The sequence below is a fragment of the Jaculus jaculus genome, chromosome 14 (genome assembly GCF_020740685.1).
Source record: "Jaculus jaculus isolate mJacJac1 chromosome 14, mJacJac1.mat.Y.cur, whole genome shotgun sequence".
NCBI lineage: Eukaryota > Metazoa > Chordata > Mammalia > Rodentia > Dipodidae > Jaculus > Jaculus jaculus.
In genome coordinates, this window is record NC_059115.1 from 22980803 (window position 1) to 23005221 (window position 24419).

The window sequence follows — 24419 nt, forward strand, 5'->3', positions numbered from 1 at the left end:
TTCTGCCAGCAATGCAAACCTGACTTCAACAGAAGGGTTAGTGGAAGGAACTTGAAGCAGCTTGCCATGTTAGTCCATAGTTAAAAACACAGAGGGATGAGTGCTGCTCAGCTCACGGTCTCCTGTTGGTACTGCCCAGGGCCCCAGCCCATGGGGTGGCACCACTCACAGTTAGGATGGGTGTTTACACCTCAATGAATGTGATCTAGAAAAGTCCCTCACACACATGCTCAAAAATTTGTTTCCATGGAGATTCTAAATCTTGTCAAGTTGATGACCAGAAATTGACCATCACAGTGGCCCCAGTGCAGCTCATTTTAGTCCTACATGTGGATAGACCTTCCAATGGCAAGAGGTGCCAGTGGGGCAGGCTTCCCCCAGAGAACGGACCAAAGGAGGGTTTGTGTGCCCACCCGTGGCAGATGCTCCAGTGGGATGGGCTATGGCCTTGAGAAGGACCACCAAATTCCAGAAGGCAGAGGGAGGAAGAACCCAGTTGTGTTAGGGAACCTGTTAGAGACCGTGCAGGCACTGCTGCCTTCCCGTGTCCTCAGCCAGTCTTAGAGGGAGGGACTTTACCTCGTTTCTCCCTGAATCCACAAGAAGGTTCCTGCTAGGCTTGGGAACAAAGGAGCGTATATGCAGAGCCCAGCTCTCACCTCAAAGCGAGTGAGGTAATTTGTGCTGAGCTAACTATGAGTGACCATGGCCTGGGAACACAGATTCAGGTTGCCCCAAATAACATTCTAGTGTAGAAGCAGCCCCATGAACTTTAATTGTCACAGAGCAAAATAAACTCATTGATCAAGGCATCTTCCAAGTGTATTTGTGGGGACCAAAAGTAGGCAGGTTATAGGAAAAAGGACATTTCAGGTACAGATCTCAGGCTCTACCTGATAGCATTCTTTGCTTTGGGGTTGTTAGATGCTAATGGTCTGCTAAGTTAATGAATTCTAAAGTTTTAACTGAAGGTCAAAAGGATGTTAGGTTGGCTATAACTAGTGGCTATTAGGGGATGAAAAATAGCCTAAGATAAGTTGACTATAGTCCTATAACATTCCAGCTATTTACAGTCATGAAATTCTAATCAATCAGGTGTTCTCAGCTATGAGAAAAAACCAAGGGAACAAACTATAAGAAAAAGCTGGAAATATTTCTTGTAGACATTGTAAATAGCTTTTGTGATATTATTGTTGTGCGAGACAAAATTTCTTACTTGTAAATTGCTCTAAAGTTAATCTTACAACTATGTAATAGCAATATGACTAGGTTTCCTCTGCCTTGGAGTATCTTTGGCCTGAACAGCACAGATGATCAATATTGACAGGCAGGGTTCAGAGGTGCTGACGGGTCTTAAGCTATGCTCTATGCTCCTTTCCTCAGAGGCCTGGTCAGACTCTCGACTCAGAACAAGCATGATGAGTAAGAAGTAGTGATCACAGCATTGAGGACAATGAGGTCAGCAACTAGGGGTCCACAGATCTGTAGAAGGCAACAGGTGGGCTTAATGGGGTTGCTCTTGTGATTAGAATGTGTGTGCATTCTGGATCAGCAGAGTCCAGTGGATCCCACCCCTAAGTCCCCCTTTTAAGTAAATGTCTGAGGATTAGCCAAGGTCGAAAGTCCCTTACTCTTGGCTCATGCAATATGCTACACTATTACTGGTTTTTTGCTGCTTGCCAGATACACATGGGGGCGCATGCATCTGGAGTTTGTCTGCAGTGGCTAGGGGTCCTGGCATGCTTGCTCACTCACTCTTTCTCTCTCCCCCCCTTTTTTTTAATCAAATAAATAAATAAATAAATAAAAATTTAAAGCTCCAATAAGTACTTCTGTAGGCAGAAGAGAGGAACAACAGCCACAGCCATCAGAGCAGCAGTGGCAGCAGATGCAGCAGGTTTAGCAGTGACTGAAACTAAGCTTCTCTTCACTTCCCTTCCTCCTCGGGCTGCTGCGGTAGGCAGCTGGCCCACGCCTGGGCTGGCTGTACCAGGAGTAAGCCCTCCCACCCCTTGAGCTCTGCTCCTAGAAGCAGTTTGCCCACTTCTGGATAGGAAAATTCCAGAGGTTAGTCTTCTCTAAATTCAGGGCTGTGTCCTCTAAATAGGGCCATCAGCCTTGTAGAATCTTCAACATATAAATGTGTGGCTTTTTTTTTTTCTGGGGACCTCAGCTCACAGAAGTTTCTGGGTGAATTGGGGCCAGAGGTAAGGCAGAGAGGGCACTGGCTTGAGAGTCAGGAAGATTCCAAGCTTCACCAGTCAGGCGCTGGCCCTCCCTGCGGGGGCTCTCTTTTGAGGCTTGTTTCTCCAGCTGTTACCACAGATGATGCTGGATGGCTTCACTAGAAGGACTAGTGTGCTGCCTAAAACACCGAGAATCACACCAACCCTGTTTATAGCCGTGTGAGCTATAAACACAGATACCATTTGATATAGAAACAGTAGTGACCAGATGGAGAACACCCAGTAGACTGCTATGTTTTGAAGCTTTGTGTTTGAAAAAAGAATCTTGAGTTTTACATTGGATTCTTTTTACCTGCCAGAAAATATGCTGACTATTCCATGTTGGAACTGGCTGCTCTCACTAAGGATTACAGTAAGCTGATCCTGGCTTAGCCTGTCATGGCTCAGGACCCAGCCTGTCCTAGGTTCTCATGTGTGATTTTTCATGGGCCTGAGGTTGTCACCTGTGTGTCTCTTTGTATCTTCCTAACAGCATAGGTCCTGGGGTCTTCTCAATCCCCTTCATATTCCTCCAGTCACCACTTCCTGGTTGTGGGAGCCTGGTGACATGTGTCGGTAAGGCTTGGCATCTGCGGCTGTAAGCGGGAATAAGGGTTCGCATGCGTCACAGGGGTAGTGGAGACGCAGTGGGTAGCACCTGCCCAGGGCTCAGGAAGGGCCTGCCCGGGTGGGTGTTGTTGAGGACTACTGTCTACTTCTTGGGGTTCTGTGCTTTGCCCGGCAGGTCCCCGCTCTCTAGAGCACTGGGCTGAGTTCTGCATGTGGGGTCTCCAGGACAGGAGCATCTTTGGTGTTCCCAGCCAACCCTCCAGGTTCCCAGTCCTGGTCACTGTGGAGGCTGCTGCCCTCTGGCCTTGGGGACTACAAGGCCCTAAGAGCTCATGTTCTACCTTGCTCGCCAGTCTGAGCAAAAAGATGTCCAGATGCCAGCCAGAGCTGAGCTGTGGCTTTCCTGAGGAAGCTGGTGCTCACATTCAAAGGAGGAGCACCCACTAGAGCAGAGAAGTTGGGCTTTTGTCCTGATAAAGGACTGCCACGAACTGAAGGACCTAAGCCCCAGTGGGCAAGAAGAGAGGGCAGCTGAAGGCAGAGCACCCAGCTGCACCTTTGCCCTCAGCCGCTCGCTCACGCACCACGCTGGGCTCCCGTGGTGGCTAGGGCCTCGTCGCTCGGGCTGCAGAGTCCATGCAGGATATGGAAGGGCCTGAGTTTCGACGGACAGCTGGGGAAGGTTAGCAGGGCTAGATATTGTGGAAAATTCCATAGTCTTGCTAAGGCACTTGGCTGTGTCCTCAGAGCAGAGAGAGGCACAGAGTAGTTCGAGGCAAGGGAATGACATCATCTGCTTTCTAGTAATTCTGGCTGCTATGTAGATTGGGAAGGGAGCAGCTGGGAGCAGGGAGCCTGCCAGGAAGCCTGCCCAGGCAGGAGATGGGAGTGACGGGGCTGGGGATGGCTACGTGTGAGAGAAAGGTAGGGCAGAGATCCCAAGTCTGTGCTTCCGAGTGTCTTTTCTTCCTTCCTTCTTCCCTCCCCCCTCCCTCTCTGCTTGCCTCCTTCTCTCCCTCCTTCCTTCTTTCCCCTTCCCTTCCCCTTCCTTCCTCCCTTCTTCCCTTCCTTCTTCCCTTTTCTTTCCTTCTCCTTCTCTTTCCCTCTTCCCTTTCTTTCTTTTTTTTGAGACAGGGTCTTACATTATAACCCAGGCTAGCCTGAAACTCACTATGTAGGCCATACTGGCCTGGAACTCATGGCAATCCTCCTGCCTCCTCCTCTTGAGTGCTGGGTTGCAGTTGTGAGTCACCAGGTAGTTTTCATCTGTTATAGGCCATGTCAGCTGGGCTTTCCTTGATCTGCAGGTCAGGATGAGAGAGAGGAGGGCGGCAACGTGGCCTCAGTATGGCCCTCACATCTCCCCATATGTCCCTACAGAGCTGCATGACCTTGGGGGCTGATAAGCAAATAGTGTCAAGGGCAGGCATGCCTGTGCCATTCTCCTGTCAGCTGTATTCTCTGGTGGGATTGATGCTCTCTCTTCACAGGGTCTGGAACTAAGTAGGGCATGGACTGCTGTCCCCATTTTTGACCTCATTTCTTGGTACCCCAGGGTTTCTCCCTCCCCATCATGTGGTTGCCTCCTGGCCTGACGCCTCCACTATGGTCTGCCCACATATTTGCTTTTTATTTTGTATTACTACATGGGGCTGTAGCCTGGTCCATCTCTAGGGTATGGGGGCTCTGCCTTGGCCACACAAAATTGGTCATGTTGCAGACTTGGTGGGACCTTAGAGGTGACCGGAATAGTGTTTCTGCACACACGGGAGCCTCTCTGACACCCACGGCTGCAGCATGGGCAGCTCCCTGCTTCTGCTATGCATGTCCTCACATCCCAGTGCGGGGCGGTGGTGCTCCCTGCTGCTTTTGCTCCCATCACCCCATTGTTTCTGCCAAACCAGCATTTCACTGCACCCACCATTGCAGTTTGCTCTTGGTTTCTCTCAGCTAGCCGTCCTCACAGATAAAGACATAGGGTTTGTTCATCCCAGTGTTGCCCGTGAGCCGGAGCACAGCACCAGGCACGTAGCAGGTTTTGATAAGGAGCAAAGGACTGAAGAGTGAGTGAATGAGAGAGTGAAGGAGCAGGGAGATGGACATAAGTATGTTTTGAAATGCAATCGAAAACCACCCCCACACAAGCTGAACAGCAAGATTTATCTTTACTCCAAGACTGGGGCACGTGGGGTGATGCTGAGGTTGGCATTTTCGTGAGCCACAAAATCCCTGGTTGTGTGAATCATTGTTTTGTAGCTCTACAGACACTTGGCATCATAGCCAAGCTGGCCTAGGTGATGTCAGCTATGCGGGCGGCTATGGAATTGCACAGGGATCCTCCTCTTCCCTGGGGCCCCCCTCTAGGCTGTCACAATGCCCAGACAGGCGTGTGAATCTGGCATCTTCCATGCAGGCTCCTCTTGGCAAACCCAGCCCCTTCTTTCCCTCACTGTCTCACGCCTCATGGTTTCTGTTTTTTTTTTGTTTTTTTTTTTTTTTCTGTCCAGAGAACTCCTATTCATCTTCAAGTCCCTACCCCATATTATTATAGTCAGGCCTCCTCCACCCCATGCCTCTCTTTGGTCCCTTCCTTTCATCCAAAATTGCTAATGTGTCCTCACCATGCCCAGGACTGTCCTGGAGTTCCCCAGCATCCCTCCCTTCTCCCCCCATGCAGCCCCTCCCTTCTCTGTTCCCTCCACACCGCCTCCTCTTCTGCCTCCTCCCTCTCCAGACACACTGCTGCTCTGCCTACCTCCACATTCTTCCAGGCCCCTACAACATTGAGTTGCCTTGCTTCACGGTCATCACTGGGACTTGTATTTTTGCATACCTCCTACATTGTCTGCTACCTCCTTGTGTTTGCTGGGACCTCAGTAGGGCAGCCCTTAAGCCCTGACCCTGGCACCAGGCTTGGCAGAGGCCTAGGGTGTGGCAGCCCAGCTGCAAGGATCATCAACCACATCTCTGGCTCCTTTATGTTCTGCACTCTCTCTTACCCACTGGCCTCTGTGCCAGGCTCACGAGTGCTCATGAGCTGGTCCACAGTGTTTAGTCATGTGAAGGGTTTGTGAGAGGCTGCTCCCCAAGACTGCAAGACATGTTCTTTTATTTGTGTATGTGTATGTATGTGTTATGTGTGCATGTAAAAGCATGTTCATGTATGTGGGCACACATGTTTGTATGTGTGCCCTTGTGTGCGGAGGCCAGAGGCTGCTGTTGGGAGTCTTTTTAATTACTATCCATCTTATTCACAGAGACAGAGTCTCTCACTTAAACCCAGAGGCCTCCAAACAGGCTACTCTAGCTTGCTCTGGAGATCCTCCTGTGTCTGTCTTGGGCTCTGGGATTATAAAGAGACAGCCTGGAATTTATGTGGGGATCTGAACTCAGGACCCCTATGCTTTCACAGCAAACACTTTGCCAAATGAGCCATCTCCCCATCCTTAAGCAGATTTTTTTTTCTAGAACCAGAATATGGGGAGCTATCAACAGACATCAGAGCACAAACTCCATGAACAAGGATGCAGGCTGGGCCCCAGCATCCCGAGGCTGGCCCATCTGAACAGATCTTGGCAGACACCCAACCCAACAGGCTACCATGTTGGACTTAACTCCCTGTTTTCCTTCTTGCAGGACAGAAGACAGTCTGGTCAGGCATATGCTACTGGAAAAGGTGAATGTCCCTCACAAGTGACCAATGGAACAAGTGGCCAGTGATTTGCAGTCCCTTCAGAGAGCAGAGTGACAAGCCAGATGACCCCCTTCCCAGTTCAAGTTACCATGGGGAATTCTTTTTCCTATAGACCAGCTGGGAATAGGAAGAAGCCTGCATTGACCTTCCCAGAGTGATACCAGGAACCCAGGACTGGGCTACTCAGTGTCCATGGCACAGATGACTCAGATTCTTTGACTAGCCCCTTCATCTGTTTGAAGGTCTTCCTGCCAACCTGGAAGTTGTTCATGGCATCCCTATGGCTGGGAAGGTGCTCTAATTCTGCAAGCTCTGTCCCGTGCACCAGGGGTCTGGCGGTGCTTGTGAAACTTGAGTCTCTCTTCTCTTGGTCACTCCTGCTGTTGAGCAGGAGCTCTGTGGCCTTCAGCAGGCTCTGTGTGGCAATTGTTGGTGCCCACTGCAGTGGGTGATGGGTCTGCAGCCGGTGGTTCCAAAATGACGCTGGTGATAGTCCGGATGTTGCGGGGCTTCTGCAAAAGTTTGGGTTGAATTGAGTCCTACCTGTGCTGGAAACTGCCTCACAAGAGGTCCCCAGATTGTCATTGGTTTCTCAAAGGAAACTGAGAATCCAGATTCTCCTCAACCCGCCCGCCCCCCCCCCCACACACGCCAGTGTCAAGCGCTCATAGTCCAGGGGCAAAGGACTCTGTCAAGGGATCCAAACATTGAACTCTGTCCCTAACTTGTTGGTGACTGCCAGCTGTTCCTTGGCTTCACCTGCCTCAGTTCTTCCTCTCTGTGTTGGGTGCAACGACGTGCTTTTCAAGCTCCTGACAGCTGTGTGTCTGCAGCTCTTCCCAGCAGCCTGACCCAGATTACCACTCTGTTTGCTGGGTTCCTGCCAAGGAGAAAACGCTGGCTCAGTGAGAAGGCTCCAAGCCTGACCATTTTGTTGGATACAGAAGAAAAGAGCTCTTTTTTTCCCCCAAACAAGGCCACTTCAAGCAACTTGTGTCCACCACCTGCTCCCTAGATAGTTGCCACACTCCAAAGTGTGCCACACAGCAGCCTGCTCCCCGGCTCCTGCCCCATTGCTGTGCTCTGGCCAAAGAGCCGTGTTCCCTCAGGTGCCTTCCCCTGTAAGCGCAGCGTGGTGACGCTGGCTAACTAGGAACGCCAGGGGCCAGCAGGGCAGGTTGAAATGTGAGCATCCTTGGTGCAGTGGAGACTGGCTGCTCAGGGAAACCTCTGTGAGCAAGCTTCCTAGCCCTGCTGCTGCAAGCCTGGGAGGGCAGTGGGAGGCAGAGATGATGTCAGTATATATGTCTTAGACAGGGGCAAAATCTGGGGCTGTGGCTGGTGAAGGGTGACAGGTAGGTGTGATAAACTCATGTGCCAGAACTTAGAGCATCTCTAGAACACAGCAGGACACAGGCTGCCCTTGGGGGAACCTAAGCCACAGGCATGTCCTTGTGATGCACCTGTTCTGTTTAGTCATGGTAGAGTGCAGAGAGCATCAGCTCAGCACCTCGCCCATCTCATGTGTCCAGCTCTTCCTGGCCACATTTGCAGTGCTGTGCAGCCATCCTTCCATACACCTCTGGTGCACTTCTATCTTCCCAACAGACAGCACACCCCACCTCCCGAAACACCAGGTGCCCTCCACAGTCCCCCGGAGAACTCCATTATCTCTTTTATGAATTTTATTGCTCCAGGGACCTCATATAAATAGCATCATATCATGTTTGTCCTTCTGTGACAACTCCAAGGCTCATCCATGTTGAAGCATGTGTAAGAATGTCCTTGATGGGCTAATGCTGCCTAACTCCTCCCTATGTGTACTGACCACATTTGTCTATCCAGACACTGAACAATGATATTTGAATCACTCCCACCTTTTTGCTATTGTGAATAATGCTGCTATGAATGTAGATGTGCAAATACCTCTGTTGTATTTTTTAATATTGGAATTAGTGAGCAACACATAAAATATGAGAGATTTCTTATCAAATCCAGATGTCAGGTTTCTCTTGGGAAACTAGTGAATCTGGCAACTTTAGACATCCATATCTAGTCCACAGTCACACCACCTTGAGCACACCTGATCTCTCCTGGATGCCCAACTTACTGGCCACAGTGGGAGCTGCACAAGGACAGTCTGCTGCTCCCATTGGCAGACACCCAGCCGACCTGATGGGCCTTGGAATGCTAACACCTTGTCGTTAGCCTTGGCTATCACTTGGCTGTGATTCTGTGACACGTGGCCTCTCAGCACCTGCATTGGTGGTGACAGTGACAGTATCAGAGAGGGATCTAGCCCAGGCCCGCATCCCAGGCAGGAAGTGATGCCGTGACGCCACTATACCTCAGGACTGCCCCCACCCTTCCCACGTTCTCTCAGCTCTGTGGTCACCTGTCCCAGAGGACAAAGCAAACCCGGAACTTTCTGAGCCTCAGCTCCCTCCCATGGTGGCCCAGGAGAAGGGGCATCTCTCCCAGCATAGTGCCCTTGAGGAGACCCAGTGACGATGGAAGAGGAGGTGTGCAGGGATTAGGTGTGAGGGCTCTGCTCCTCCTCTGTGAAGTGGATAAGGGGGCCCAGGGTTAGTCCCAGGACCCCTGAGGCCAGGCAGACTGATTTCAAACTAGCCCTCAGGGCATTGGGGGAGGGGACAGCACCTTTGCTATCTGCAAAGTCCTCTGCTGCTAGTATCATCCTCACTGGCACCAGGAGCAATGAGAACTGGAAGGTGCTTGGCACATAGCGGAGGACGGGTGCAATCTGGTTTCCAAGCAGAAGTCTGCCTCCTAGTTGCAAATGGTGGCAAGTTGCCCAAGTACTTCCCCCACAAAGTGGGTGTGTGCCTTCCAGCTTCTGGCTGGCTCACCTCAGGGCTCATAAGTGCTTTGGGGTAATGGATTGACACATTCATTCATTCGTTCATTGTTTTTAGAGAGAGACAGAAACAGAATTGGTATTCCGGGGCCTCAGCCACTGCAATTGAACTTCAGATGCTCGCACCACCTAGTGGGCATGTGCAACCTTGCGCTTCCCTCACCTTTGTGCCCCTGGCTTATGAGGGATCTGGAGAATAGAACGTGGGTCCTTAGGCTTTGCAGGCAAACGCCTTAACCACTAAGCCACCTCTCCAGCCCAGCATTCATTTGTATTTATTTACTCAGCGGCACTGACCAGGGGTCATGCACTGTTCTTAGGGGTATAAGCTCAGAAAATCCCCAGGCTTTGAGACAAGGAGTCTACCGTGGTGAGTCATCCAGCCAGCCTGTCAGTAAGCACTGGTTGAATGCTCCCTTTGAGCTGGCTTCTTCTGGATCCATCTGTGGCTGGATGGGGGTTTCCTGTCTTTCTGGGCCCAGCTCCAGATGGCTTGCCCTGGGTCCTTGACCTTCAACAGGTCTCTTTCCCCATTTACATTACTATTGTTAATTTCTGTCCCTTCCAGAGGCCCTTCCCCCAGCACCCCTGGACTGCATGTGGGAATTCCTCATAGGCTAGATGCTGACCCTGCCCCACCTCTCTCCCTTTCAGCAGTGAAGGAAATAGGAACACGGATGGAAAAGCACTGTGTCAGCTCTTACAGCTATTTCTGCAGGAACAGCATGGATTGGTGCTACTTTGACTTTCATATACTGGTGAGCTTACAGAGACCTCCTGGTGTAGGAGAAAAGAAGATTAGCATTTAAAGCCAGAGCCTCTTGGTTGCGTCCAGGCTTCTGCAGCTGACTAGCTCTAAGACAGAGCACAGTTCTTCCCCTCTGTTTCCTCACCTGACAAATGGGGTCACAGCGTACCCCTGCCAGCACCTCTGGGGCCTGGATGGACATGCTGGGTGGGGAAGCGCTTCACAGACACTGCATTTGGGCCATTCCTTCAGTGTTCATCCACTGTGGATAATGTACCTACTGTGTACCATTATGGACAATGTCATTTGCCCTGGGCTCAGGAGAAAGAATTGCCTGTCAGATGGTTGTACTTCACATTCACAGATTATAAGTAACAACACCAGGGAGTTGGCATGGCAACATTTCCCCATGAACTGCAAGGCAGTGTGCTTAAAATAGGTACACTGGAGGTGTGTCGGCAGCTGAGACGCTATGGCAGCTGGCCGGGTGCCTGTGTACACATATGGGCCATGAGCTCAGGGTGGTCGTGCCCATGTCCTTTCCCAGTAGGCCAGCAGTGCAGGGACAGCCAACAGACGCAGGAGCACCCACAGTGCAAGTGGAGAGGGCCTTGGACTTGATGCGAGCCCCTTCCTTTCCTCACATCACAGATGAGGAAGCCAGAGCCTGGGGAGGCGAGGTGAGACATCTTTGGTGAGGTGACTCCACCCACTGGATTGCAGGTGGGACAACCTAGCTGTGACGTCTCCTGTGGAGGATGCCCAGCAGTGCCACACTGCAGCCACTTGCCAGTCAGATCCCAAGATGCATTTTGTTTGTTAGTGAGTACAATGCACACAACTATCTAGCAAGGTGGGTGAATTCAGGAATTCTCTTGTGTGACATTCACTGTGCAGTCCTCTTCAGGAATGCCATGAGAATCCTTGGGAATTTATCTACTTTGTGGGTGGTCTTACCTGACTGAGTTTTGAATCCACTCCCCTATGACCTTTTCTTCCCACTTCCTAGGTAGGAAAACTAGCAAAGCTAATCAAAGTTCATGAATCAGCTAGGTGTGGAGGCACATGCCCATAATCCCAGCAATTGGGAGGTAGAGGCAGGAGGATCAGGTGTTTAAGGTATCAAGACCAGTTTGGGCTACATGAGAATCTTCTTGGCTTAGAAGGTGAAGCTTCTCAAGGAGTCAGTGTCTGAGAATAGAACAAGGTACTAGATGTTCCTGCCATCTTCTAGTCGCTTACCTTTATTTCTCTGCCTTGATGGTACTGTGCAGGGTGAAGGGTTCTCAGCTAGGAGTGTGGGAGGGGTGGTGTCGCAAGAGCTCTGCCAATCCTCTCCAGGCCAGTGCAGATCACACCCAGAGCTGCTCGTCTCCTGCACCCTTGCTGGGATTCCCTGCAGAGGCACCTGCAGGCCTCATTCTCAGACCATTTAATCAGGTTGTTAGGTGGGACATGGAAGGCTTCCTCTGGAGAGCTGTGGCTCCTTCTGGCAAGGACATCCTGGGAGGGAACTATCAGTCCATGGCCCTGCAGCACCCTCCAATCCCCCTGTTCCCTGTGCTAATTAAATTCCAAGGTGCCTCTGTGTTTTTCTCTCATGTTAGACGATGTTTATTTTTACTCTTCCCTTCCTAGTGTGTACTCAGAGTCTACAGGAGAAGCTTTCCTCTTTGGAGCATGTCTGACCATGGTAACTTCACCCTTGAATGGTGTTTTAGGCACCGGGGAGCCTCATGGAGATAAAAATACAATAGCACTCAGCTCCCTGTGACGGGTCTAGAGGCTAGGGCCTTGATGGCTGGTGGCTGCTGGGCAGGTGGGTCCTGATGATGCAAAGGTGCACGAAATGTATGTCTGGGCACTTGCAAGTAAAACCCCTCCTGGAACAGAAAGTCCATAGGAGGCACATCCATCAGTCACATAAGCAAACAGATACAGGTTTCCATCTAGTGTCTGTACCAATGGCTGTTTGAAGCCCTGCCTGAGTTTGATATAAGTTCTTTGAGACTCTCTGGTGCCTTGAGGAAGCAGAAAGGGGCAACCCCATGGGGCTCGTGGATTATACTTAGTCCCCTCTGTCATGGAATGGGAACAGAGAAAGATAACCCAAACCTTGGAGCTCAAGTCGTGTTCAATAAGTCAGCAGATGTGGGACTGAAGATTGTCTTTCCCTAACTTCACTTGATCTTTGCCTAGTCCTCTCTTGTCTCAGCAAGGTGGCTCCCAGCGCATCTCATTCCTGTGCCCCTGCTAATGCAGTGTTGAGTCACGAGAAGACTGATGGAAGAGCCTGTGGATGCAAACAAGGCTTTCTATTCATGTATATATGGAGAGAATGGGTGTGCCAGGGCCTCTAGCCAATGCAAACTCCAGATGCATGGACCACTTTGTGCATCTGGCTTAGGTGGATACTAGCGAATCAAACCTAGGTCCTTAGGCTTTGCAGGAAAGCACCTTAACCACTAAACCATCTCTCCTTTCTTCTCTTTCTCTCTTTAACCCCAACCCCTTGTTTCTGTGACAAAAGATAGTGTCTTTATATGATGGTAGAAGAGGTAAGAGGTAGACAAATGGATTGTCAAACACTGTTGAAAACTTGAGGTCAAATCTGTGTCAAGGGGCCAGAGCGTGGCTCAGGGGACAGCGCGCCTGCTGCACAAGTGTGAGGCCGTGAGTTCAGACCCCTAGCACCTACATAAGTGCTGTGCGGGCAGAGGGGCTGCATGCAACCCCCAGTTGTGGCAGAGAGAGACAGGCAAGCCCTGGCAAGTGGCGATGAGCTGAGTTAACGAGGCCTGGGCTCAAGCAAATACAAGAAAGAAGCCAGCAACCCAGAAAGATACCTGATGTCAGCTTGTAGCCGCCACATGGACACTCTCATTAACATACATCAACACACGCGTACCTGCATGTACACACTCATGCAATATACATGCAAAAATCTTTTTCAATCTTTTATTTTTAAACTAAAGTAACATAATTCAGTATTTGCAAATATGACACTGAAAATAATGGGGGAAATGGAAGTTAGGCAGAGTGTGACAATTCTACATTTAAGACTTCTTTGGGTCAATGACAAGGTCGCCCCCAGCAGAGGTAGGAGGGTAAGTTGACAGCATCAGATATTACACCCTGGACTTGAACTGTGGCTGGGCCACCCACCAGCCATGGAAGCCTGGATAGGGCATGCGTGTCCCTCAGCTTTCTCATGGGGACATTGGGAGGATGAGGATCAATGAGAGAGCACACATTTCTTAAAGCTCCCGGAGCTACTGAATGTTACTGAGTGGTAGAGACATTCTTCATCCTTCTGAAAGTAGGCTGTGTACAGAGACACCTGTCAAGGAAGCTGGAGCCTCGGCCACCCTCCCTGAGCTAGGATCCCTCTGGAGCTCGGCTTTCACCAGCTGCTTTTCACAGGGAGGGAAGGAGGGCTGCATCACGGGCAAAAGCTGAGACTGAGGGTTGCAGCTTCCTCGTACAGAGCCTCCATGAGCCGCTCACTTTGCCCAGGTCCACGGGGCACGCATCATGAGACAACTGTGAAGCACAGCATCAGTTTGGAAATTGCGCTCTCCTGCTGGATCCCAAGCACCCAATGGTCCTTCAGTCTTCCTGCTGCGTGCAGCTCCACTTCCAAACCCAAGGCTAGAAATTTAGCTCTGACCCTCCCCCAGGGAGACACAGAGTTCCTGTGTTCCTTTTGGATGCTCGTCAGTACCCTCCTTGGGAATGGGAAGTCCTCCAGTCCCTGCCTGCAGAGCAGTGAGTGGAGTGACCTGTCCCCAGAAGCACATTGGGTTCCTGACCTGTGTGGTTCAGGCTCAGCTGGCTTGACAGGTTTGGTATTCCTGAGGATGGTTCTATCAAACATGAAGTAGGTCAGGATGTTCTCTTGTTACTGAGATGTATTTTTCTATGTTAGTGAAATGTATACTTTGTGTAATTTTGTACATTAAAGCATACAGCTCTTTTTATTTTACAATGAGAGGTTTCAAGATTGGTTCATTACAAATTATTGGAAGCCCTGATGAAATGCAAAATGGCAGTGAGTCCAGGGATTTCTTGTTCTGGGGGTTAATAAACTATTTTCTTTGCACTAACCAAATCTACTTTGTACATATAAAGAGATGATTTCCTCTGTGACCCAACATATCCCTGGTTTCATTCCCTGCTGCTACAAACCTAAGGCCTTAGATCTCTATGCATGTATTCATTTAATCATTTACTGTTTTTCCTGAGTCAGGGTCTCCATACAGCCCAGGCTAGCCTCAGATTCAAGATCCTCCTGCCTCGGCCTCCTAGGGGCTGGGATTGCTGGGGTATAACCACACCCCTGCCTCCTGTCACTAGCTTTAGCTCTAGCAGTCTGTTCTGAAACAGACCTCACCAGGCCCAAGTCAAAGTGTCAGCAAGGTTATGTTTCCATTTCAACCCAGTGAAGAATCTAGCTCCCTGTCTTTTCCTGCATCTAGAGGCCACATGCATCACATTAAAAGCCACTGTCATTGGTAGAGGTAAAGGAGGTAAAGGAGAGGAGAGATGAGAAGAGATGCAGGAAAGGAGAGGAGAGGTGAAGGAGAAGAGAGGTGAAGCAGAGGTGAAGTGAGGAGAGGAGAGTGAGAAGAGGAGAAGTGAGGAGAGGAGAGGTGAGAAGAAGAGAAGTAAGGAGAGGAGATGTGAAGGAGAAGAGAGGTAAGGAGAAGGAAAGGAAAGGTGAGAAAGGGAGAGGTGAAGGAGAGAGGGAGAGGAGAAGTGAGAGGAGAGATGAAGGAGAGGAGAGGTGAAGGAAAGGAACAGTGAGGAGAGGAGAGGAAAGGAAAGGAGGAGTGAGGAGAGGTGAAGGAGAGGAGAGCAGAGCAGAGAAGAGACAGGAGTAGAGGGGAAGGAGGGAAGAGAAGATATCACACACTCCAGCACATTCTCTCCATGTTCTCCAATCTTGAATTAAGCACACTCCACGTTCCCATTTGTCACATGAACTTACACATACACAGATCCAGGGATAATGTAGGGATTGTTGAGTGACTTTCTTCTGCCCATCACAATGCCCTGTGTCCTGACTGAGGACAGTAGAGACTGCGTGTATTTTAGAATCACACTGGCTAGACCTATGTTACAGGCTGGCATAGAACTGGAGTGTCCTGTATGTCTAAAAAGCATAGTATTTTATTACCTGCCAGGAAGACTTGCTAAAAGTAGTGTACACCTGATAACAAACTACAATTCCATTTTCTGAAAAAATTATAACTTTGTAAAATAACATCCTTTTTAAAGTTATTTTTACTTAATTTTTATTTATTTATTTATTTGACACACACACACACACACACACACACACACACACACACACACAGAATGGGCACGCCAGGGCCTCCAGCCACTGCAAACAAACTCCAGATGTGTGCGCCCCCTTGTGCATCTGGCTAATGTGGATCCCAGGGAATCGAACCTGGGTCCTTTGGCTTTGCAGGCTTTAACTGCTATGCCATCCCTCCAGCCCAACTTACCCTTTTACTCTTGTTCTGTTTGCCAAAACAAAATACACCTCGGAACCGAGCTGGCCTCTCCCATCCTCTCTGCAGTCACCCGAAGCGTTCCTTTCTGTTCTCTGGCAGTGTTCTGGAAGTCTTCCCAGCCTGCCAGGGTGAGCTCAAGGTTGGGCCCCTTCACTCACTGTGTAGTAATCCATTTAGGACGATGTGTTCCCTGGGGACTAAGGACAGGGTAGGGGAGGTCACAGCTGCCCACCACAGGATAGAGCTATGCAGGTGTTCTGGATGGGTGTCCTCTGTTGTCTCTGCCGGCCACTACTCATTGGCCTCCCTGACAGCTGCCGGGGCATTTCCTAGCTTGGACCCTGCCCTTGTTTTCAGCCTGCCTTTCTTGCCTACCATTGCCTTATTTTCCACCAGATGAGTTGTGGGAAGGACTCTGACAAACTTAGATTGGAATTCTAACCCAGTTCCTTCCTGGGGCTAACTAGATGGGTTTATTTATTTATTATTTTTAATGTTTATTTTTGTATGTGATGGTGTGCACATGTGTATACACATGTTCACATGTGGTGCATGTGTGTGTGTGTGTAGAGCAGAGTTTGAAGTCAGGTGTCTTCCTTGGTCGCTCTCCACTTTATTTACTAAGACACTTGAATCCAGAGCTCACTTATTCAGCTAGTCTACCTAGCAAGCTTATTCTGGGGATCTTCTGTTTCTGCCTCCACGTGCTGGAATTATAGGTGGCCCATCATGCCCACCCAGCATCTATGTGGGTCCTAGAAATCCAAACTCAGGTCCTCATGCTTGTATAGTAGATGATTTACCAAGTGAGCCATTGCCTCAGCTTGAGTTATAGGTTTAAGGTATAGCCTCCTCAGTCAGAGGGTGGAGGTGATATTAGATGCCCCCCAGGGCAGCTTCAGGAACTGATAATGTGTAAGGCAGAACATAATGCGTGGAGGATGGAGAATGTGAATATCAGACACTCTGCAGGGGAGGGAAGTGGCCTAGACAAGGAGAGGCCAGACAGCGGTACAATGGGGCTTCAAGGTGATCTGCATAAATGTTGCTCCAGGTTTCAACAAAAGTGAGAGCAAGAGGGATGTTTTTGTGTGTAGGTTGTGATATACATGTGTGTAAACATGTCTGTGTGGGGGGGTGCATGTGTACCTGTGCATGGGGGCCAGATGAAAGTCTCGAATGTCACTCCTCTGACGCAGCATCTGCTTCTCTTTGAGACCACTTCTTCATGACCCTGGAGCTCATTGGTTACCCTAGACTGGCTAGCCAGGAGCTCCAGGGGCCTCTTTGTCTTTGCATCCCCAATGCTGGGATTATATGAGTGTGCCACCCCACCTGGCTTTCCAGAAGGATACTGAGGATGCTCTTGCTTGTAAGGCTAGCACTTTACTGATTAAGCCATCTCCCCAGCCTGAAGACAATAATTTACTTCCCAGTGCAGATCATCTGACCTTGCCTCACCCATGCCTTTGTCTCTCCCTTTCCAAGAGGACCACATCATCCATGCTCATGGAAGAGCTGGGGTGGGGCATGGTTAGCATGCAGGCCAGCATCAAGCTAGCATGAGCATTTGTGATCCTCCACAAGTGATTCCATCTCCCTGAGCCTCAGTTTCCTAATCTGGACAGTGAAGCTAACATGGTTTCTCAAAGATGGCTGTGGCCCACAGACAAGTTCCTATCTAACAGTGCCTGCAAGAGACCCGGCATGTTGGTTAGTGGGAACTGTGATTGTCTTGTTTTGCTTCTGCCTAAAGCAGCAGCATCTTCCTTGCATCACTTCCTCCAGTCCTATTTTTCCTGTGTACATGTATATTTACACACGTTCATATGTGTGTGCATATGGAGATGGGAGGTCCATGTCAGTGTCTTCTCCAGCCACTCTTAGACTAGCTGAGCTAACCAGTGTGCTCTGGGGGCCCTCCTCTCCCTGCTTCTCAGTGCTGGGATTACTGGGCACCACGCCCAGATTTACATGGGTGCTGGGATCTGAATTCAGGTTTTTGTGTTTGTGTGGTATGTGAGTTTTAAAAAAATACTTTAAATATTTTATTTATTTATTTATTTATTTATTTATTTATTTATTTATTTATGAGAGAGAGGCACACAGACAGAAATAGGCAGGTAGAGAGAGAGAAAGAATGGGCATGCCAGGGCCTTCAGCCACTGTAAACGAACTCCAGATGCATGTACTACTTTGTGCACCTGGCTTACGTGGATCCTGAGGAGTCAAATCTGGGTCGTTTGGCTTTGCAGGCAAGTGTCTTAACCACTAAGCCATCTCTCCAGCCTAGCCTGTACATTTTGAATAATCCATCTCCCCAGCCCCTTCTAGTATCGCAAACTGCCCAGCTCTTTCTCATAATGGAAGGAGTTTTCTAAGAGAAAAAAAAAAGAGCAGTAAGGTCCCCATCACCAACAGCAAAACCAGAAAGACTATCTCTCCAAGATTTTGAAGGTAGATTCAAGCACAGAGTAGAGGTATTGTCCTCAAAAGTCCCATTTGACTCTGATCCCTGAGGGATTTACCCCCACAAATATTTGTGAGGCTCTGGAGGAAGTTCTTATGTGGATCTGAGCATCAACTCTCCTCCCCTGGAATCTGCGGGAGGGAATATTTCACAATAGAATTTAGAGTAAAAAATTGAAAATGCCTGCAGTGCAATGCAGTCTAGAGTTTTTCCAATCTTAGAAGTGTCTGTGGTCACCTGAATCTGCACAGAGTGTGGGGACAAGAGGAAAGAGGGTGGACTTAGGGTAGGGCACTTTCTGCTCTTCTCTGTGTTTAGCGCCAGCTCTCATCAGAATATGCACTTCCTGCAGGCAAGGACTATACACATTCTCTCCTGCACCCCTCTATTAGTTCTCAGCAGCCCTGAGATGGAGGGTCAGTTCGACTGTGGGAAAGCACCCACCTGCCTCACAGACTGCTTGTCCCGTGGTTGAAAGGAAACATTCAGTGTCACTGAGCTCACACGTCCGATGTTACGGAGCCCCCAGCCCGTGGTCTTCGCAGTCACAGACCCCAGAACCGTGCTATCTGATTCCAGAAGCCGACCAGGCGGCTCTCCAACCTGCAGTGCGGTGCTGAAGGGACAGCTCCCGCAAGGGACCCAATGCTGGCCTGCTGAGGAAGAGCGGCTGGACCAGGATCCCCGCGGCGCTGGCCGCCCACCGGCGCTTTTGGACTTGCCTGGGGAAGGAGTCTGTAGGTGGCAATTCTCCCGTGCAGAAAGCTTAGCTGAAATTTCAGTGTCCCTGGTGAGGCCTGTCACCACTACTGGAAAACCATGAAAACATGAGGAACCCTGTCTACAAAAGTCACCTTGACCAGTATATATACCCACATACACCCCTAACATCTTATTCAGAGGAACCCGAGACCCTCCAGGCTGCAGGTTCCAGGTACAAGGGTGGCCAGCACCCAGGATGTGGAGGGTACTCCTAGATGGGGTTAGATTTGTCTGTCTGGGCGACTGCCAAGTACCCCTGTGATGATCTGTCTGCATGTTGGTCTCCAGAGGGATTCCGTTTGCATTCTCCGTTCCTTGTTTCTGCAGCAGCAGATGTGAGGGGCGCCCTGTAAGGAGCCCATAGGCCTGTGGTTGCAGGATATTGAGTTTGCCATTGATGCTGGTGTGAAACGGCGATCTGTCCCTGTAGGTCACTGGCATGTGCCTGGGGGTGTGCCTCCAGCATGTGTGATTCGCTGATCCAAGCCTCTGGGAGTGCTTTCCAGCAGGGCCTCTTACCCTGAAGCGCTACAGGCTCTTTCTCTTTAGAAGGTCCAGTACCACCCAGACAGTGTTTCGTTCCTGGCACAGTCCCCGGCACCTGTGCTAATGCCAGGTTATTAGGCTAGGAGTGCTGCGTGGATGAGCTGGGTGTCCGATGTGTCTCTCCGAGTGCGCACGGTGCTAGGGATGGTGGGGCTGACGACGAGTATCTGTGTGTGTGTGTGTGTGTGTGGTTGACAGGGAATGTGTGTGTAATATTGTCTATGGTGTGCATGAACGAGCCTGCATGATTCTGGCCGGAGCCTGTACCAGTATGTCAGCGTGACCCTCACGTGGAGATAAAATTGTCTGGTGTGCCATACGAACCTGTGTGTGTCTGCAGTGTGTGTGTGTGTGTGTGTGTGTGTGTGTGTGTGTGTACAGCTCTCGCTCGGCCCGCGCCCTGCGCCCCGCCTGGAGGCGGAGAGCCGGGGTGCGCGCGGGGCACTGCGGTTCGGTCGCCCGCCCGCCCTCGGCTCTGCGGCTCCGGCACGTCACTACCCCTCGCGGTCCTTTGTAGCAGCCGCCCGAGGCCCCGCCCCGGCCCGCCCTGGCACCGCCCCGCGCCGGCCCCGCCCCGGACTCCCGGCCGCAGTCGCGCTGGGCCGCGGCGGGCCCGCACCGAGGCGAGGAGCGCGGCGCACGGGCGGCGAGGCGAGGCGCGGCGCGGCGCGGCGGGGCGGCGGCGGGCGGGCATGGCGGAGCGGCGGCGCGCGTGGAACACGGAGGACGACCTGCCCGTGTACCTGGCGCGGCCGGGCAGCGCGGCGCAGACCCCGCGCCAGAAGTACGGCGGCATGTTCGCGGCGGTGGAGGGCGCCTACGAGAACAAGACCATCGACTTCGACGCCTACAGCGTGGGCCGCCGCGGCTCGGCGCGCACCCCGCGCGGCTCCGGCCGGCCCGACGCCGTGGGCCTGCCCGGCCCGGGCGGCAGCGAGGACACGGCCAGCGACGTGAGCGAGCCCTCGGGCTCTGCAGTCAGCTCCCCCGGAGAGCGCGACGAGAGACCCGCCCTGCGCATCCGCTGCCCGGCGCCCCGAGACCTGCCGCTCGGCCGGGACAATGGCCAGGTACCCTCCGGGCGTGCGGGGGCCAGACGCGAGGGGCAGGGTACTGGGAGAGTGGGGCCTTGGGCCGTCCGAGGACAGTGCCCGCTCGGACCCACTGCCTGGGACTCCGGAGAGCTAGCGACGACCCCTCCCCCACTTCACCTTACCGGAGGTTCCGAGACCTGTGCGCTGGGTCTGGGCTGGCCAGCACGGTTCGTGGACTCCGGAGCAACCTCCAGGGGCCTGTCCTGGTCCTCTGTTGTAAAAAGGTGGAGGGAAGTAAGTTGCTGTAGCTGCCGCATGCATGGAGGTGCAAAGACGCAGAGACCTCTGGAATAAATTTAACCCTCATTCAGGGAACCGCTGCTCCATCTCCATCCGTGCTGTCGCTGACGCAGTGACGGTGGAACACTTACTCTGTACCTGCAACGGAGAGGTTCAGCGAGGCGCTCTGGGCACACAGCTTCGAGCTAGGAGGAGCTTTTCCCGAGCGCTTCCTATGCTCCTGGGGAGGATTTGGTTAAAGGGTTAGTTGCTGAGATAGTTGGAACCTAATCCCGCAGGCGCCGACATCTTCCAGGGAGACTCCTGAAGCCCATGCAGGACAGTGCACACGGGGGCTAGAGCTGGATTTGAACCGGGGTGTCTGGCTTCCCAGACTTGGAGATGATTTTCCTTCTGAAAGTAGGGAGGGGCGCTGGGAAAAGGCAGTGGCTCTGTGTGTCTTCCCCCACGGAGCTTGGGTTTGCCAAGGAACTGGGGGGAAATGAGAGGATGGGCGGCAGAGCCATGAGAAGGGTAGATGAGGTCAGAGCCATGTGCCTGGAAAGCGGAAGTTGGAGCTCTGGGATCCCCGGGGTTGGTCCACCGGCTCTACCCTGCATTTCGCACGCCCTGGGCTCATTGTGGGAATTGGTTGAGTGAGTTCGTGGTGGTAGGGAGCCAGCAGTCAGTCAATGCTCGCTATCGGATTTTACTGTCATTTTAATTAACTCTTCCCTTAAGTGTTAGAAGCATAAAGCCAGCCTGAGGGAAGTCTGAGCCGTCCTGGTCAGGAGCTGTCCTCAGTTCTGAACCTGGGACCTGCACGTGGAGGCCTAGTGAGGGTCTGTGGAGCGGGTGAAGGGAGGAGGTGGCTAGAGTCCAGTTTCCATTCTCTCACCGCTTATTTCTCTCTCCCTGCCACCCTCTTTCCCTGGTGGTCCGATCTCGCTCAGGACCCAGGATTACCAGCTCCCTCGGGAGGATTCAAGGCTTCCACTCAAACAGTCAAGGCCTTTCACCTTCTTGCACCTCAGAGTCTCCATCTGCGGCTGGGGTGGGGGATGGCTCTCAGTGTCCCATGGGGTGTGCACTGTAGATACCAGGGAGGCAGGATCTCTTTGTGCCTAGTCTAGAGCTGTCTGGAGAGGCGTCCTTGCTGTAGCAGATTGGTCACTGTCACCAATTCCAGCTTTTCCCAGGCTTTGCCAGGAACAGCTCATCAGCTGCATTTTGGCATTTCAGGACACTGATCTCTTCACCTGCCTCTTGTACCCTGGACTCTGACAGTTCTCCCTAGCTAAGGATCGGACAAAAGGCGGTGCCTAGGGTGTGCTCAGAGATCTGAGAGCACTCAGGGAGGCGTGAAGGGTGGGGGGAGCAGACTGTGGAGCAAGGGACCCACGGCCCCACTCTTTGCAGACCCAGCAGTCATGGGGCTAGGTTGCAGAGGGCTGGGATTTCGGAAAAGCCTCCCAGCTCGTGCACCTTGCAGCGGATGCCCAGGCCCCTCCTCCACCCACAAGGCTCTTTCCGGGGAGAGAGAGGAGGGATTTCTGCAGCGCAGGCGCAACTGCCAGAGGCGAAGGGCTGCGGTGCTTTGTATGGTGAAGTCCCCCTGTAAGAGCGGATCTGTTTGGCCAGTCTGGAGTAGATGCTCCTCCCCCTGACTTGCAAGTGGTCCTGCCCCATCTCTGCAGCTGTTCCTGTACAGACCTCAGGCTACCCCCCCCCCCCAATGGCCAGGGAGGGAATCTAACAGTCAGTAGGAAGGAGGCTGTTCCACTGAACTTTCCCATCATTAAGGAGCCCAGCTGTGGGGGACGGGGGTGGGGGAGCTGGATGAACGTGTGCAGGGGTCCTTCAGGAAACTGGTTTATGTATGTTGTTCGGCTGCACTAAGAGGTTTTGCATCATTTTACCTCTGCAAGCCTCAGTTTCCCATCTATAAAATATGGAAATCATGACCTGGTGGTGTTGGTATATTAAGCTTGTTCTCTATGTCCCTGTAACTCCACCTCCATTTTGGGTTAGAATCTGTGGTCTCCTGCCGTGGATTAGGGGTCTGGCCTCCGAGATGATGAAGACTCCAATCAGGATGGACTCTGGCCCGGGTTTGTTTCTTTACACCTAGCCTCTGGTGACAACTGAGAAGTGGAGGAGAGGATCTTTCCCCAGGGTCAGTGGGTTGGGATTCTGCAGGCAGGAAATGAGCACCTGGTAGGGAAGGCTGCCTCCTTTTGCCTGACACTTGAGGGCATCAGTCCAGTCTGTGAGGACCTGCCAAGGCTCCCCTTTTCCCTTTTCTTCTTTTCTCCTCTCCCTATGAAACTCATTAAGCTGAGCTCTGACTGTTTTGTCCACCTCCCCAGAACATCATCTGGACACAACCCCCCCTGGACTGGTGTACACTCAGCTGACAGGGAAGGAAGTCTTATTCTTTCCCCTGTCCCTCAGTCGGTCCCCAGGGTAATGGAGACGTTGGTGCGAGTGGCCTAGGTAGTTCTGTGCGCACTCACTTCTAGACAGCTCGGCTGGTAGAGGCCATTGGCCACTATGCTGTTCTGCTGTTGATGGAGGGAGTTGCTGCTGAGGGCAGAGCCAACCAGACATGAATTGAAGCCTGGTCTCTCTTCTATGTCATTGCTTCTGCTTCCGGACACTTGCCAGGCAGGTCCAATGATGGAATGGGCACGGAGGGGTGTGCTTTAAGGAGAAAAAAGCATTGTAGGTGGGTCTGGGAAAACCTTTTGGCTTGGGTCTGGGAGATGCGAAAGGGCTTTTTAGCCTATTCAGCGAATCCAGAAATAGAGGGCCCTGAAGAGGGGGCGGAGGGGGCGGCTGTTGGGCACGATCCTGGAGGACCCAGGGTGGGAGCTGTCGACCGGGCCACACGGCCTTCTCGAGCACAGATCACGGAGAAGCCCGAGACACCTGTGGCGCGGTCCTGGGCTCTGCCCGCGCGTCCAGAGGCGGTTACTTGCTGTCACTAGCGCCCTGCGTAGCCGAGCCGCCCGTTCTTGCGAGCGAGGCCCGGGCCGGAGCAGGGCGAGGGCGCGGGGCGGGGGTCGGCGGGGCTGGGCGGTGGGGGCGGGGGCGGAGTGCGAGCGTCGGAAGGGAAGCGCTTCCTGGTTCGAGCCGAGAGGGGCGAATCGGGCTCGGCCGCCGCCGCCGGGAGGAGCTGTGTGCCGCGCCTCCTCCCGCCCAGCCTCCTCCTCCTCCGCCCTCCCCGCCGTGCGGGGCGGTGCAGGCAGCCGGAGCAGCCGGGCGGCCGCGCGTGGGCACCGCGGGCGCCGAGCCTCTGTCCCTCCGCGGCCTTTGTCCCCGCTCACGCGGGCAGCGCGGCCCAGACAGCCCGCTAGAGCGTCTGGCCACCGTAGGACCAGCCAGCGGCCGGGCGGAGGACGCCCAGGGACCATGTCTCTCCAGGGGAAGAAGAGCATCCCCCACATCACGGTAAGGGCCCCCGCCCCGGCGCGCGCGGGGTCGCGGCGTGAGGGTGGTCGCCGCCAGGGCGCAGATCCCGGGGGGATGGGAGGACGGCAGGGACGCCCCAGGCCTCCAGCGTCGCCGCGGGTGGGGCGGGGTCTCCCGCGGGCGCCCCCTCCCCCAGCCTCCGGAGACAATGAGGGGGCGCCCGGCATGCTGGGGCGGGGCTGGAGCCTCGGGTCCCTCTCCCCGCGGGCGGCGGGCC

At 52.6% G+C, this 24419-nt stretch overlaps 2 protein-coding genes across 9 annotated transcripts in view; both read left to right on the forward strand.

The window, feature by feature from the left end:
• C14H4orf50 (chromosome 14 C4orf50 homolog) overlaps nt 1-9516 on the forward strand; it is a 102176-nt gene extending 92660 nt beyond the window's left edge. For all 7 annotated transcript variants that reach the window (XM_045133640.1, XM_045133646.1, XM_045133647.1 and 4 more), the window contains one exon: nt 6432-9516. In XM_045133640.1, the coding sequence (XP_044989575.1) occupies nt 6432-6515 (84 nt within the window). In that variant the 3' untranslated portion in view covers nt 6516-9516. The remainder of the gene's footprint in view (nt 1-6431) is intronic.
• Nucleotides 9517-20107: 10591 nt separating this feature from the next.
• Nucleotides 20108-24419, forward strand: part of Crmp1 (collapsin response mediator protein 1) — a 72033-nt gene continuing 67721 nt past the window's right edge. Inside the window, exon 1 of one of the 2 annotated variants that reach the window (XM_004669835.2) lies at nt 20108-20485. In XM_004669835.2, coding sequence (XP_004669892.2) covers nt 20108-20485 — 378 coding nt within the window. Of the gene's footprint in view, nt 20486-24033; nt 24182-24419 lie in introns of those variants that run through there. The other variant, XM_004669834.3, reaches the window with a different exon arrangement.